Source organism: Polypterus senegalus, chromosome 10, assembly GCF_016835505.1.
Source record: "Polypterus senegalus isolate Bchr_013 chromosome 10, ASM1683550v1, whole genome shotgun sequence".
In the NCBI taxonomy this organism is placed as follows: domain Eukaryota; kingdom Metazoa; phylum Chordata; class Cladistia; order Polypteriformes; family Polypteridae; genus Polypterus; species Polypterus senegalus.
Genome location: NC_053163.1, coordinates 84368098 through 84385808, shown reverse-complemented (window position 1 = coordinate 84385808; position 17711 = coordinate 84368098). Strand labels below are relative to the sequence as shown.

Below are 17711 nucleotides of genomic sequence, written 5' to 3'. Positions count from 1 at the left end.
TGACCCTGAACTGGATTAAGAAAATGTGAGAATGTTATATATTAAAATGTCAAATCAGGTGCAGATGTGGGTACAGAATGCAACACAGCCTGTGTTTAATTTGAATGACCTCCTTGTTTCTCTCAGGAATTGTTATCTGGGTATGCCTGTTTTCCACACACATCTTAAAAGATAGGTTGGTTAGACAGTGACTCTGAATTGTCACAGTATAAGTTAGCGTGTGCTAGCTTATTATTTTGAAACCAGTAACAGTGCACTGCACAATAACGTACAGTGGATACACTTGACTTAAGCATTCCTAGTTTTCATCCTCTTTCTCTGTACATTTAGCATTCCTTTGCTCAGAGGTTGATGTGCTTGCTGCTTCCTGAGCAGCTGTTCCTCTCTTCACCCTAGTGGCCCGCTTCTTCTCTTCGTTTTTCTGCATCTTTTCGCATTAAAACTGATTAAGTCAGTGTTTGTGTTGCAATTACTTAGCACGTTTTCCTTAATTTTTCACTTAAGCTGGCACTTAAGTCTTCAATCTGCCTCAAGAATAATTTAAGATATGAAGGGGGGGTGGGTGTGATGGCAAAGGTGGTAGGGATGAGAACTCTGCCCATATGCATGCGCCACATGGCCGCCCTGATGACTCTACTATAAAATAAAATAAAAATAAAAAGAGGAATAACCTTGGAGGACAATCATCGCCCCAAAAGCAGATAGTAGACGTCACGTAGTATATGTGGACCAAATTTCAGGTCAATAGGTCAAACAGTTTGTGAGCTACAGGTGATTTAAAAATCCTGGACAGACAAACAAACAGCCACGGTAGCATATTATATAAGAAGATAAAATAATCCACCCGATTCATTAAAATAAATGGAAGCAACTTAATCGCAGTACAGTTTTATTGCTTGTGGACTACTAAGAAATAACCTCAAAAATACAAAATCTGATTTTACGTATTTCCAATCGTGTGATTTGTGAGTGCTACAACTTGTCTCACCTCCTTATGACTGTACATCCTGTACAAATTAAACTGTTGAACTGCAGCATCCTTGCCACTTTCACTGTATTTAAACTATTTCTTTAAAAAATTTAATTCTGCATTTTTTTGACAATTTGCCATGTTATGTGGCTTACCTGTTTGTTGCACTTTTTTCATTCATATACTATTTTTCACAATTCCGAGGCATTGCAGTGGACGTCTCACCATAACCTGAATACAGAAGGGTAAATGTAAAAGACACTTAACCACAAAATGAGAATTAGATCCCATCCACAATATTACATTTTCATTTGAAACGAAGACGTTAGTCTCCATTTTCGTCTTTTATCCACACTATTCTGGCATTTTCATCCCATGAAAGCAGACACTTTTGAAAATGTTCTCCAGAGCTGTGTACTTCTGAAAACACCAGATCAGTGTTTAGTGTGGACAGGCGAAAACATGATTTTTTGAAAACGCAGACTTTGATTGGTCTGTGCTTATTATGTGGCCCTTCCCTGATTGGGTACTGCACATTACAACATTTCCCTTTCTTATTGGTCAACCTTCAAGGAGGAAAACCATATTCTACCATAGCAGGCATAGAAATGTTTCTTTCTATGGCACTCATGCTGTTGCTTACCTGTACGTGTCTAAATTGCATGTTGTACAGTTTGAATGCTGCTTACATGCAAAAATGTTACTGGTCGGTTCAGTTTTGCAATAAATTCCATGGCTGGCAGTGTTACCACCCTTTCAAAGATTTTGTCGCTGATGCGTGCGTGCCCAGTGTAGGTATACATCTATGTCATATGCATTTTCAGTCATTTTACTGTCATTTTTACTTTCATAAGCAATGTGAAAACACTAATTTGGACAGAAACTGAAAAACGCCATTTTTAAATGGAAATGTAGTATTGTGGATGCATCTGTTTGTTAAGATCACAACAATTGCCAGCAGTCTAAATGCATTAAAGAGAGTGCTTGAGGATTAGACCCTGCACTTACAATTATACCTTTAACATTTCACTACCATTTCAATTGCGAAAATCATTCAAACTTATTATTTGGAAGCAAGGAGCAATTTAGCTTCAGCTATGTTTTCCATTAAATAAAATGCAGTTATGCATTATAATTCATTCTTGTTTATCACAAGAATGCAATGTGTTGCCTGTTTGTACACATAACAACACTACAACTACTTTTATCTTATTTTTTTAACTCTGTCCTCAAGGTGGCACTCAACCCCACCAGTAGGGGGTAGTGCAGCTGTCTCAAAGGTCCAGCATCCTGGGTTCAAATCCCACACTTGGTAACTGTTTGTGTGGTGTTGGCATGTTCTCCCCATGTCTTTGTGGATTTTCCACCCACATTCCCAAAACTATGCTGGTTAAACTAATTGGTGACTCCAAACTGGCCTGGTTTGTGCATCAGTGGGTTTTAAAATTGACTTGTGTCCCATTCAGGGCTGTTTCCTGCTTTGTGCCTACTGCTGTCTGGATAGGCTCTGGCTCCCTGTGATCTTGATTTTGATTAAGCAGGTCAGAGACTGCTATCTTATGTTACTATCTAATTAACCTGTGCTGTTCCTTAAGTGTAATAACATGCATTTTTGTAAATGTACCCATACAAATGATGCTTGGCATGAAAGATGCAGTATAAAGTAAGAGTTGATCCTCATATTTCTATTTTGACAACATTCATGCAGCCAGTAATTTTAGGAATTGGTGCCTTCAGGCATTAAGAACTTTGAAAATGAGACCATATTTCTGTGACACATAATGAAAGCCTCTAACTTTATCAACTATCATTAACCAAGACCTAACCTTAACCACTTTTAACGAGGAACCATGATTAGAAAAAGCATGATGGTGCCAAAACAGAATGCTGTGAGTCACTGAGTATTCTAAAGCAGCCTTTACAACAGGACTCACCCAAGCTTAGTGAACCAGCATATATTCCATAAAGGTTTAAAAGCTGTCACAGTAGGAGAACTTAGTGGATGTCTCTCTACAGAATGCTCACCCAGTCAATCAAATTAAAATTTCACATAGTGCCTTTCATAATGTATACTAACAGCCAGCACCATACAAATCTACATAAATATTTTAAGTGAAGAAGGTGTGGTTATTACGTGTAACTTACCTTGTAAAATACGCTCAACAAAAAAGAAATTAAAAAACTGCCCACCAGTATATTGTTATCAGAGTGTCCATTAAAATATTTGTCACCCCCTTAAGCTAGAATCTTTCTTTGTTATACCAGCCTAGTAGAATAAACAGTTAACAACTGACAAGGTGAATAGCTAGAGGTGGTCATTATGGGATCAAGATTGTAGGTGTGCTGCTAACTAACACCACTGCAAAATTAGTATATTTGTGTTAAAAACAACAAAGGATTTAGCTGAATAGCAACACCAAGCAGACGAAACCTGGGGGCATTTTCGAAGCAAAAATAATAACAATAATGTCAAAGCCTATAGTGTAATGAACCTGAATTTATACCCTTAGCCGTGACCTATCCTATATCAAATTGGCTGAAAAACATGTTGAGGATGTATCAGTAATGTTTTGCTACCCTGAAATGTAACAAAATGGGTTTTCATAACTCGATAAAAGGGTAAATCTGAGGTGGACAGACAGGAACATGGCAACATACTGGTTTTCAGCCTTGATAATGATAAATTAGTCTTCAACTCTCTTCCCTTAACTTAACTTGAACTCTGAATGCTGACATTTTCATTTAAGCATAGCCACTGGAAGTCATTACTTCATTAAAGAAGGAATTACAATGGCCAGGACTGCTGCCTCAGAGATCCAGTATCCTGGGTCCAAATCCCACACTTAGTTATTGTACATGAAATTGGCTTGCTCTCCCCCTGTCTGTGAGAGATTTGCGCCCATGTCTGTAAACACATTCAGGTTAAGAGGACTGGCAATTCTAAACTGTTGCAGTGTGAACATGGGCATGTGTGTGTGTGTGTGTGTGTGAGAGAGAGGATCCTGCAATAGACTGTACGTCTTTACTTGTTTTGTTTGATCTGTGTTGGTTTTATTTCATTTCATCTTCTTTAATTTTAATTTTTTATGTTCTATGTTCTTAGTTATGCTATACATTTTAATACATTCAAATTTATTGTTTTGTTCCAGCAAAGGTATTTTCCCTGCTTTAAGTACATTTTTACTTTTTACTGTTGTTTTTGAATTATTATTTTTTCATGTGTTTTTTATTTTTATGTAATATCACTTTATGTACATATTGTATAATAATTATATATTGTGAATATGAGCCTGAAAGCTATATTCCTTATATTTTCTGGATGTGAGCCAAGAAGTGGGGTCACCATTACATAAGTGTTGAGGGCCTTTCTATTCTGATGGGAGAGATGAATTCTTTAGAGGTTCACTGATTGTTAAGAGAATTAGCATTATCATTTGTGAATGCTGTATTTTGTGGGGTGTATTGTAGATTTTCGCTAATTTCTGGTTTCTGAATGTCTGGATGGTTGATTGGACTTGTTTGCTTTGGGTTGCCTTTTTTAGGCGCACTCTTTTTGCAATTTTCCTTAGTCATTATTGTGCTTCTTTTGCTTATATAAATACATTCTTCAAGCCACATTTTTATGGTTTACCCTCTCTCTTGAAGGACATTTCTGAGTATTTTTAACTTATAAAAACTTAATCCCTTTTTTGGACCTATGCAAGCTCTTGAAGCCTGCCTTTTGTGTGTGAGGTCAGGCTGCCTGGGGTGAGACTGACAAATTAATTCATGATCAGACTTTTGTGCCTTTTGAGGCCTGTTCACTCATTTTTGCCAGTTTTGTGTGACATCACAATATCATGGCAATACTACTACCACTAATTGGTTTCACTGCTGTCAAATTTTAGTTCTTCAAGTGTGCTGTATAAATACATTCCACTTTTTCACTTCACTTCACTCGCCAACCCCTGTGTTTAGTTAATCGGATATACAATTTTAATTTTTTTTTTCTTTGGAATTATTTCAATTTCATTATTTGCACTTTAAAGCTTCATTGAAAACAATATTTTTTGGAGAAACATTGTGACAACGCAACGTATAACTGCCCGTGAGTGAATATTGTTTCTGTTTCTCTAATAAATAATCTGACTTTTTCTAATGTTTGTCCCTGTGATTTATTGATTGTCATAGCAAAAGCTATTCTCATGGTAAACTGTAAGCATTTTAATACGAATGGCATATCACAATCTCCTGTGGTGTGTAATGTTATTCACGGAATATATACATTACTTTTCTTTTTACCTGTTAAAATTTTGCCTCGCTTCTCCCTGATCATAAATATACACCTGACCGAAATATGTATTCTTTGAAATTCAAATTGCCGTTGCTTTAACTGTTCCGGGACCACAGATTTTCACAGCGTATGGTCTATTATTGTGTAAATCCATGTTTTGTGCATTAGAATGATGCGAATGTGAAAAGACTTTGTTGTCCACTCTTTGCCTTTTATTTCTGACCTCGATTTTTCCTGCTCTTTTTTCAATTACACGTGGTTCTGATGATTAATCACCGTTTGTTTTGCGGTAGTTAAATCTTTTCTATCTTTTCTTTGATACTGTAGCAACTGACATGATAAAGTGTCACAAAAGTTTTATTTTAACATTTGCTGACTTTGTAACTCCAAACACAACTTTCTAGCACCCTCTCCAACCCCTCATCCACTGCATCTCGCACCCCACTTACCGCATCAATCAATACCCCGCTATCAGTCTTCCGTGCTGTACTCCGCCCTCCCTCAATCAGACCTAACAATCACTTAAAACCAAAAAGGCCGCAACCTGGCTGGGACGCTGCAATACTTTCGATTTTTACTGGTTTCATAATCTCTTATCTGCCTTTTTTTCTCTCCAACGCCTTTTGGTCTCTATTCTCCATATTGCCCTTATACGTTTTATACGTGTTGAGAGCATAGGATCTGTGTGAACTATGTGCTTTTACACGACTGACTGTGACAGATGGAGCACTCCCTGCAGTATGGAGGTGCCCCGAAGACCAGCAGGGAATCATGGACTATGTAGTTTTTATACACGGCCCTGCTGGATACTACAGGGGCTGCAAGAGGGAGCTGCAGGGAGAACCGAAGAATCATATGTGTCCTATAACCCGGAAGTGCATCATAGGAAGAGCGACAACAGAAGTAACGTACTTCTGGGGTGAAGAAAAGGACTTGTACCTGACCCGGAAGTAATAAAGAATCACATGGACTGGGGATTGGGAACATTTCCGGGTCAGGGAGAATAAAAGGACTGTGGGAGCTCCCAGACGGCGAGCTGAGCTGGGTGGAAGGGTGGTAACGCGTCTGGGAGTGGAGGATTGTTTATTTTTGTGTATTTGTGTGATTTATGAGTATAGTGGAGGAGAAGGTGCTTTGTGCACTGTGGCTTATGAATAAAGTCATATTTTGGACTTTCATCTGGTGTCTGGAGTCTTGGACAGGGGTTCAAGGGAGCGGTAGCGCCCCCTATATGTCACACTGTTTTTTGATGGATTTGCGCTTATATGATATCTTTTGTAAGTAGGGCTTGTCTTCCAAGAATCTCATGTTCCACGTCCACGCGAGACGGCCCTGGCACAGTCTCTAGGCACCAAGTCTCATGTTTATGGTCCCCACGAGACGCTCCATGGCAAGTCTCTTTTGTCTCGCGGGTCTTTTAAATGTCTTTCGAGAACTCCCAAGAAGATCACATTTTGTTGACTTGGTTTTGCTTTCCAGGATTTCTTTTTATAATAGATTATATATATATATATATAAATATTCATATTTTATATATACCGTATATATTCCAATAGTAGCCCTGGCGTTTATTCAAAAAATTATTCGGACGGCCCGGCGTTTAAAAGAGACCGGCGGTTGTTGGAGACCGGCTATTATTCGCCTCGCAGACGGAATGGTGATGGGTAAACGGGGTTCATTTGGCAGTAAAATACGGTATGGTACCGTCTTTACGGTCACAAAATGTAGGCAACAACACCGGATGAACATTTCAGAAATTAATGAAATTATTAGTACAGCAGTACGGTCTTATTAAAGCAGTATACAGTGCGGTACTACCGTAAGCATGAAAAACAGGTACGGTAGACGTCAACTTTCTTGCCAATGATGCCACCAGCACTGGCCTGCACCAGTCCGAATTTCGCACGAAAGCGCTCATCAGCCCGACAAGTCCCCTGCGGAACATAAAGAAATGCAATAAGCTCCAAACTCACGCATATACGTATACATTACGACATGAGACTGGATAAGATACAATAAAGTACAGTACTTACCATCTACTCGTCGTCTGAATAGGTAATGATTGCTTCGTTATTTGTGAGTTCTTCTTCATCTTCCTCTTCTTGTGATGGCAATACAGGTACTCCCATTGCTTGTTGTCGCGCAGTAATCAGTTTTATCAGGATTAACGTGTCGAAGATGACGAAAGGGCAAAATGTACACAAAGAAATTTCTTTTTGACTTTCTCGTTTCCTCGATAGCATCCGATGACAAAACATTTTTGACATGAAAAGGTACTTACCGTATGATTCACTGCAGGAGGGCAGTAGCCCAGGTGGTACGAAAAGAGGATTAGCGCACGAAAAAGGCGGTGGGTCATTGGAGATCGGTACTACAGACCGGCTACTATTAGAGACCGGCGTCTATTTGTCGCGACATCTCTTCAAACCCAGCGTTTATTGGAAACGGGCGTCAATAAGAAGCCAGCCACTACTAGAAGATATACGGTATATATTATATATTGTAAATATATATATATATTGCAAAACTACGTATGTGGTGAAAAGTTGCCAAGGAGGAAGACAGGCAATGAAGTGAAGATTATAGCCAGACTTCTTTTAAAATTATAGACTCTCACATATTGTTTTTCCTCAAAATGACATAAGATATACTTGTGAAGGACCTGAAACCCAATTACATGGCAGAGATAGCCTGTACCTTTAATTCTTTGGTCATGCATGATTTTCTTTTGCACTCATAAGTAGTGCTCATGAAATGTCCAAACTACTGCTCATTTGTCAGCATGCATCTCTCCGTTGCTCTTGTTCTTGTATTCTGTATACTGTATTAAACGCCTTCCATTATGCATGTGATGCTCACAGTTGTTTATACCATATATGTGTCAGAAATAGTTTGTTCTTGCATATCGAAAAGGAAGTTGTATTGTGTTGTTTGTTGGTATTTGTCAGCGCTTCATTGTGTATGTCGCATGTGACACTGAGCAGATGGTGCTGCTGTTCTTCTTGTTCTGTAGTCTGTACTGTGGATCAATTGCTTTATATTTAAGCTGATCTCCCGCCATCTCATTATTCCTCTTTCATCATCACTGAAATGGCTCCCTCTTTTGGCTTCACACCTAGCTGAGGTCACGGATTGTGTTTTGTTTTTTTTTTTTGTGGCATAACAGCATTCAGTCTGTTGAACTTGTGCAATGTGCCTCACTGTCAGCAGATGTCGCCCATTATCTTTTCCTGTGAGTTATGGCGTGTGCACACACTGCTGTTTTTTTCCTGTCAACCACTGCACATCACTGCTCTGCCAATTGGAACGAAACCCAAATACATGGCTGATTTAGCTCACACATCCAGTCTTTGTGTAACCGACAAGCATTTTATAGATCTACTGTACTGCAGATAGATAGATAGATAGATAGATAGATAGATAGATAGATAGATAGATAGATAGATAGATAGATAGATAGATAGATAGCATTTTTAATTAATAATGTATGCACCTCCTTATCTATATAATAGTTACAACCTTATAGTGTCTTAATATTGAGCACATTAATGCACCACATAACATGCCAGGCAAAGTCACAGATATGGCTGCCTCAAAAACCATGTCCATCACATCCTTGTTCTGAATGTGGAGTGCAAAAAACCTATTTGTTTTTATATATTTTACTTAATTTTTTTAACTAATTTCAGGCTAGACAAGACTCCATAAAGCTCTTAGAGTTCAGGAAAATTGTGCCCTTTGCTTATACCAGGTTATGTCTGAACATTTTGAGAACAAAACGTGCCTGCTATCCTGTTTTTGTTGTTAGTTGATGAGGGATACAGAACTCTGGCATACTCATGCCTAAAAAACAGAAATCATTTATACTGATAAACAAATTCCAACATGAGCCTTTTTTACTCCAAGTGTCATACAAAAGCATCAGTTTCCTTTCTCGTCATTGTCTGATAGAGAAGAAAAAAAGACTAATGTGAAAATGAATTATTTCACAAAATCAAAAATGTTACATATTGCCATCCACTGTTATCCCCATCACAAAAATAATATACAACAACATTATATATATTCTGCATTCAGTTGCCTGTTATGTGGAATCTAAATGTTCTACTTGTGTCTCTGTGGATTTGGTCATGTTTTCTACCCAAATATTAAAGATTTGCATGTTAGGTAAATTGTCAGTTGTAATCTGACCCTATGTTTGCCTGGTTGTGACCTGCAATAATCCAGGTGCCCAGTACAGAATTCTTTTTTTCCTTGTACATGATGCTCTGACCCACCTTGACCCTGAAATTGATTAAGCAGGTTTGAGGATATTATGCTATGTAGAATTTTATAATTTGGACATAATGAATTTAAAAGGGACAGTAGAACAAATAAAGCCCTGTGTACCATCTTGCGCTTGTGAGAAGGGCAAAGACAGGCAATATGAATAAATCCCATATTACTTTGTGAAAGAGTACCTAAGGATGCAAAGCAAAATTAAACTCTTTTAACTTCTACAGCATGATTTTACATTACGACAAATGAGGGCACAAAATTACATAAAATCCAGATGCTGGGGCCAAAAGGGAACAGTAGATCAGAAAATTCACATTGTTTGGATTTAAATGTTACATACTGTAATACTCTAAAATCCATTAATGGATTTTGCTTTATTTTGCTTTATCTAGGCAGAGTATTATTTACTTTTAAAACCTCTTGGCACATAAAAGTGTACTTCTGTTGTTGCACTGCTCACATGACACACAGTTGGATGGCACTATTGGCTGAATAATGGCTAATGTCTAATTAAAAGTATCCTGGCCCTTTTTGCATACCATTTGCAAACCCAGTACCGGCAGCAGTGGCCAAATGTTGGTTATTGACCTTTTTTCAAAGCCTCTGCCCGTGCTGCCTTTCCCCCCACGTGACTCTTCGCACTTCCCCAGGAGGCCCCACAGGATGCTTTGCCAGCTGCCACAAGCCCTCCCCACAGGCTACACCAGGACAGTTGAGTGCAGTGGCTGCTGTTCAGTATCCCAGCTCATGGCTAACACTTTGCCTGTGTGTCTGTCTGGACTGGTTGTGTTAGAGTGCAAGCAGCCATAGAGTTCCAGGGAACCTAACATTACACGTCTTCATAGGGTTGCCACTTAACATCAACAATCATTTTCAGGGAAAGAAATCATGTTGTGGGTTAAGGAATACAGAAGAAGAAAGGATGTGCTGCCATTAAGGGCATTTTGCACTACATATACCTAAACTGGGATGCTGCAAAGAAAACAAGCAGCTTGTGCTATAAAGCCTCCCGACACAGACTTTTAATCTTATCAAGTTTGAAATACTTCCATCTTTCTTGTTTGGCCTCAAGGTTAAGACACTGGAGTTTAAACTAGATCAAATTCTGTTTTTAGATCAGTGTTTGAGATCAAGTCATTTAAAACGGTGCTTTAATCATTAAGTATATCATACAAAAATGAACTAAAAAATGATTAGCACTCCTGCCTCCTGGATTAATCATCACACATCTCTGTGGTGTTGGCATGTTGTCCTTGGGTGTTCCAGCAGATACCAGCACATTGCCAAAGATGTGCATGTAAGATTTAGAGATTCTGAATTTTACCACATATCCCTGGCTGCCTATGTGCATTGTGCACATTCTCCCTTTTTCTGTGTTGGATTTTCTCCAGGAACTCATGATGTCCTCTCATTTCTTTATAGACCTGCATGTTAGGTTAGGTGTGTTTATGAGAGGGTCCTGCTGTGAACTGTGCCTTGTCTTCATTTGGTTCCTGCCTTGTAGCTTAGGCTGACATGCTAGTTCCTTCCCTGTTGTACCTTTGAATAAGATACAGTGCATTTCAGAATACTATGTTATATATGCATTATGCTGTAGTGTTGGCACGGTGGCACAGTGGTTAGCACAGCTGCTACCTCAAAACCTCGAAAGACATTAAGTCTGGTCACTGGCTCTGTGGAGTCTGCACAGTTTGCTTGTGTCTGTGTGTTACTGACAAAAAGTAATTGGATTATGGAAGAGGCGCAGAGTTCCCAGAGGAAGCCCATAGGAACAACAAGAAAAATGAATATGCGGTAAAACCTCCGCATAGAATACAGGTTTGTATGGAATTAAAATGGGATCAGGGTATTATAAAGCTATGATGCTAATCACTGAGCTAGTGTGCACACACACAAATACTATTGTACACAAATATGCATAAAAACTCTCACACAACATTAGGACTTAATGGGACAGTGACTTTGAGGGTAGGTCACTTTGAAGCATCTCAAAAAGGTGACACAGGAACCAATGCCACAAATAGCACAAATGTCTAGTGTAAAAGGGGGGATCCATGGCCATTTGCTTTTGTGGTCCACAGAAGAACTGGAGAGGAACAATATGTGGAATAAAAAAGGCAATCAGGTTCTTGTGTCTAAAATGAGAGACAATGGAAGAGATTGACCAGGAAACACATAAACAAAATATTTTACTCTACATACAAACAACACGCCATACAGCCAAGAAGAAATCCAAGTCTGCAAATGACAGAGAAAAAAACAACTATAACAACTGGAATGATGGCAAGATGTTGGCACCTCTGCACCTGAGCATTCAATATCCCTTAAGGGGCTCTGTCTCTTTGCTACCTTCTAGGCCATCTCTCTTAAAAAGGCAACACACTTCTGCTCCTTCCACTCGGGGACCCTATGCTGCCTCCTAACCTTCTGGATAGAAATGACAGATCTCCTGCCAATTGATGCTTTTGCAGGGGTAACAAGGTCACAGTTGTTTCACTCTGTGGACATATGCTGTCCTCTGTCAGCTGGGGAGGTATTCCAATCTACTTTCAACTTTTTGTAGATCTTGAGGGTCAGGCAGGTCACCTGCTCTGTTCCTAGAGGAACATTAGCCACACACCACCAGTTACATTTTCCTCTGTTGCACTTTTGGGTCACTCTGTACTTTTACAGAGTTCTCTGCCCACTTTGGTATACTGAATTACAATGTCATTGCCACTACTTACTTCCCCCTGTCTATTAAAACATTTTTGGATTTTGTCCCTATCTCATGTCTCACTTGAAAACCCTGACCCACAATAATATCTATTGGTATTGGGACCGTGGGAGGCATCTTGCACACCAAACTCCACATACAACTAACCACAACCCAAGTTCCTGTCCAATAAGACTCTTTTATTAAGGCACTGCACTTTTTATACAAGTCAAGGTTCTCCAACAGATAGACCAACAAGAAACAATTCCTGCTCCTCTCCAGACATGTATGGTACTGCTCCATTCCCAGCTCTGACATGCCAGGTTGAGGCAGAGGGCTCCTTTTCAAGGTAAACACAGGAGTGATTCCAATGCATCAGAGCTAAAGCTAAAAAAGCACTTCTGGGTCAGACAGTACCATAACATGGTAGAGGAGTCTCCTCCCATCAGCTCCCTCCAACAGCCCATAAGAAACCCCAACAAGGCTGCACGTTGGAACTACTACTCCCACACAGCTCTATGGGTTTCCAAATGAAAGCTACAGCAAAGGAGCCACCAGTCCCCAGCTGTGCTTCCACTATTCTTGCCACCAAAACAGGAAAACGAATACCAACCATCCCAACCAGAATGCTGGCCGACCCAAATTGTCTGTCATCTTATATAAAATGTATAACATTTATTGGCCACACGTGTATAAAATAATGCATAATGTAAACACTCAACAAATTGAAAATGATGCAAATATTACTAAACTTTTACACTCTCTGTAAAACAATTCAATGCATGCCAAGCAACTGGGACAAATCCATCTAAGACAGCTGTAAACGTTACTAAGCTAATGTCTCTAATGTCTATTTTAATGTCTCAGGTTGCATCCTGCAAGGGAGGCCAATATTAACCAGTCCTACTAGGTCTGTTAAAATAAGGCTAATGGCTAAATTAATTATGCAGGGGCAATGAGCACAACAGTACAAGGAATTATACTGTAGGGCCTCCAAAAAAAAACAAATGGTGGCAACAAGGTACAGCTGCCCATGTCGCTTGGAATCTTGCAGGACAGCCTTGCTCTGTTATGTTAAATTGGCCATTAGTGCACCAAGCTTGCCTGGGGCTGTCAGGTGAAATCCCGGGAGGACAACTTCATAAGCTTTACAGGGTCCATCTGGGCCCAAGAAGTGTTGGCCAGACTCATCCAGAAGTGCGGTTATCACTATAGCCCAGATGAACTTGGAGTCATGTAGTTGGCAAGGACTATCTCATGGACAGAAGGTAAAGAACTGTTGATAAGCCACCCAAGACTAGACAGAGATACTAATATTTAGGTAAGCCCAAAGAGACTATACTTTTATTATTCTGTTACTGTACTATCATTCATTGGTTTTAGTGCTGTAATTAACCCAACAATTTTTATTATTTTCATAAGAATTACGTATCCCTTCACTTTTTTTTTTTTTACAGCACCTCCTCATTCACCAATATGAGAATACACCTACACAGTATGCCGATATGTCTTGATGTCTAGTTATGCAAGACATTGCGCTTTTTGGGGTTCCAGCCTAATTGGTCCTCTATGCATGCATTTTAGGTCAGTTTTGGTTCATTTTCTGTGCAGAAAATTACAGTCTTATAATAAAGAGTAAATCAATAGATGTGTCAGCAAAAACGATTAGAAGGAAATGAAATACAGTATGCCACACAAGCGGTCTCCAGGGGTTCAACCCCTAATGGGATATATGAGGGATCAAAACTTTTAAAAAATGAGAATCGGTAATATAGGCATATGGAGTGCTTTTTAATTATATTTCAAGGTGGCTCATCACAAATATATTTTTGATATTTGATTCTTTACTGGTGGTGCTGGCCATCTAAGATCAACTCCCAGAAGGTTACAGATTCAAATTTGAAAAATAAGTATGTGGGGGACCATTTTTTACTATTTCCAGTAAGTGATTATGAATATTATTTTTGATTTTTGTTCCTTAACTAGACATCTTGCTCAACATGAACCTCTATTTGAGGGTGAAAAATGAAAAAAAAATAATTACAATCAAAAATATTCAGACTTTAAACATTTAAATCAAAGCACACATTTTAATATTTCGAATTCAACATTACTTGTTTATTATGTACTTCCACTTCAAGAAGTAAATAATTACATGTCTTATGAACACCCCGAATCAGGATGACTTACGCTAATTAAGACTTTTTACCTGGTTGATTTTTTGGGCTTGAGATCTGCTATAGCGCTCCCTACTAGTATACACACAATACTTTAATGCACTGACGCTTGTCTTTATTTGATCAAGGGCCACCGAGTGAAATACTGTGATTTTTTTTGTTACATTGTACTAAGAGGCATGTCTAAAAGCCTTGACAGCTGCAGTTTGCCGAAGTAATTAACATTAACGGCTTCCTGTAGCTCCATAACCCAGCAGCTCTGTCAATCAGGAGCTTTTGTGGCACCCACACCCCATGTGTAATAACAGAACACCAGTCTACTGATGTGACCAGCATCCACATGGAGCCCTCACAAGTTTATTCACATCGCTTCCTTTCTTATTCTTCTTGAGCCATATTTACCCTTTTCTGAATGATCTTGTATTTCTATTACTTAAACCCCACACTCCAGTATGCAATGCAATGAAAGGCACTATTTAAAAAATGCCATCCTCAACTAACCAGCCGTACTAGTCAGTGAGCTAAAGCTTGATCTGCAGCTCCTACACACAGTGTCGATGACCAGCACTGATCACTTCCAGTCATTTTATCTCCTCTTAAGAGAAGCTCACCTGCAGGCTCTTTTGCATGCGTGATACGTTGTCCTCTCCTCGCCAGAAGCTCATTAAAGAAGGTCAAAGGTCACATGAATACCTCATTTGTTTACTTGCTTTCTCTTTCTTGCTGTCTTTCGTATCCTTTTAATTTACGATAAAGGGTAAGACATAGTGTATCGTATACTGTATATACAGTTTATGCACATACACACAAACACATTTCATATTTGTTACGAGCATCTGACACACCTGTATGTACATGTAGAAAATTTCAAAATATCGCTAACAGCTTTTGTGTTATATTTGCAAAATAACAATTTACTGTTCCATTTTTAAGCAGCAAAAACACTTCAAACAAAACTAGCACAACTTCTTAACACATTAATGGATATTATGTGTATTACTGGCTTCAGGCTAATGCAGTGGCCAGTTAGATGAATGACATTACCCATCAATCCACTATCAAACTTTCTAGGTAACAAAGGCGGCAAGGAGCCGCAGCCTATCCTAGCAGCATCAGGGATAAGGTAAGAACTGACTTTGGATATGTCGTCAGTCTACTGAAGAGCACATTAGCAAGGCCAGAACTGTGGATGTGACAGACTGTCTATAGCTTTGCATTATAACCGAACATAGAATCCCGGTAGGTTTCTTTTCTCTTAGAGTTCTGCTGGCTGGAGTTTTTGTTTTCCTATCCCCTGTCGTCAGCTGGGCATATCTCAACTACTGTATATTAATAATTGGACCTGTATGATTAGAATGTATTTATGTTACTCAATCTGAAATTATAGTCAGTTCTCTTGAAAAAAAAACCCACAGACACAGAAACCACAGATACTGAAGCATTGCTACCATGGGAAAAATGGGGTTAGGTTCTGGTGAGACCCAGCTCATGGGCAGATGCATCGCCCTCTGCTGTCACCCCACAGGGCTTGGCAATGATCCTTCAACAGGTTTGTCAACAGAAATCTTGTTACAACTTTTATTTCCTCTGTAGTGAAGTTTGACCGTATCCTTAGAGCTTCATGAGAAGCTGCAATTGACCACAGCAGGGCCAATCTGAGGATCTCACTAAACAAGCTTACTTTCTAGGAATTCCTCATTTGTGGAGAGCAACTGCAAGCCCTGGTCTCCATCATAAATGGAATTCAATGCCAACTATGGTGCCAAGTAGACACTCATTGCTTCATTAAGTGTGGCACATGTGCATCCATGGGCTTCCCAAACCTGTTATTGTCCAAACTCCTGTTTGCTGTGTGATTGTTTGTTCTGTTCATGGCCAGGAATTGGCAGGAATAGCAGCGGGTGTTGGAATATGGGTTACACTTTTGTTTTTGATAAGTAAATCCAAGGGAATTAAATCTGCAGATAGCGAGGATTTAATGTACACTGTTTTGCTATAGTTTATCTTAATCTGTTAATTAGTTTGTGTAATTTGCAAAATTTGTAATTTGTGTTTTACCTGTAAACTTGTTATGTCCCTCTGAGTGTATACTACATAAAAAGTGCAACACCAAAATAAACTGACTTGACTACCACACAGACCACTAATAGTAAGCCAAGTCTGAGACACCAAATTAACCAAAGGATACATCTTTGGTATGTGTGAGAATATCCTGCAATATTTATTTTACGGTAGGCTGGAGTTGATGAGAAAAAAGGATGGCACTAGGCAGGCAAAGGACCCAAAAAGGGCCTTGACAAGGGAGGAAAGTGCACACTAGCAGTGATGATGCGCATCATCCTATCAGTGCCAACCACCTGGATCTACCAGTGATGTGTATCTTATGAAATTGCCCTGCAAGTATTTAGTCCATGGGCACTGAAGTGAATGGGTCCTGGTGGGGACAGAAAAGCAAGATCCTTAACGCAGCAAGAAGCTTCTAGTGGCATAATGTGAGGCCATGCTGCCTATTACAGAGGGTAAATTGGGGCTCATGAGTGCAGGGACACGAGGTGTAGAGGGTGTTGTGTCAAAATTGCCCAGGGACTCTCAGCAGATTCTTCTGATACAGGAAATAGTTCCAATAATTGTGCCAGAAATAACCCGTGTGTGGTTTAAACCCATTCCAGGGCCAGTAAGAGTGTGGATATGGGAGACGAGTTTGTGAAAAACCCGGAACTGGTAGAAGGAAGAGATGCTGGAAATATGAGCTTCTCAAAGAGAAATTTCACAAGAATGCCCTTGGTAGCTCATAGTTGGATAATTCACATGAAACAAATGCAGCCCATTGTATAAGAAGTGTGACAAAATATTGAAATTTCACCTCATTCAATAACAAAATTTAAAGAAATCTGAAAAAGTATGGCATTTTATAGTGAAACTATATTGGAAATGAAGCATTTAGTTTGCTTTTCATTTTCATGACAAACAGTCAGAGCTTAGCTTTAATTGATTTTTTTTCTGAAAACCAAGTAGCAAGTTAACAGCAACCTTGCATTTTTCCATAAATTTTGGCTGGATATTTATGTTACAAAGTGGGAAGGTGGGACATCAATAGTGGACACACTAAACGTATCTATAACATTTAAACACAGAAAGAGGACAGTGCGGGTAGACAGAAACAGGAGAAAGTGAGGTGATTGAAGTGGGCAACTGCACAAGCTACCCCACAGGTTACACAGGGGATTAAGAGCCATATAGACAGCCCCAGGGAGGTTACAGATGTCGCCATTTTCTGTTTATGTTGCTCTTTCTTTACTGTCTCTTGTTTATGTGAAT

At 39.3% G+C, this 17711-nt stretch overlaps 1 protein-coding gene across 2 annotated transcripts in view; it reads right to left on the bottom strand.

Moving 5' to 3' along the window:
• bcorl1 (BCL6 corepressor-like 1) overlaps positions 1-17711 on the bottom strand; it is a 152391-nt gene that overhangs the window by 118602 nt on the left and 16078 nt on the right. The window contains exon 2 of one of the 2 annotated variants that reach the window (XM_039766045.1): positions 1126-1201. The exons of the other annotated variant lie outside the window; for it this stretch is intronic. Within the exon in view, the coding sequence (XP_039621979.1) occupies positions 1126-1151 (26 nt within the window). The 5' untranslated portion in view covers positions 1152-1201. The remainder of the gene's footprint in view (positions 1-1125; positions 1202-17711) is intronic. 2 annotated transcript variants of the gene reach the window in all.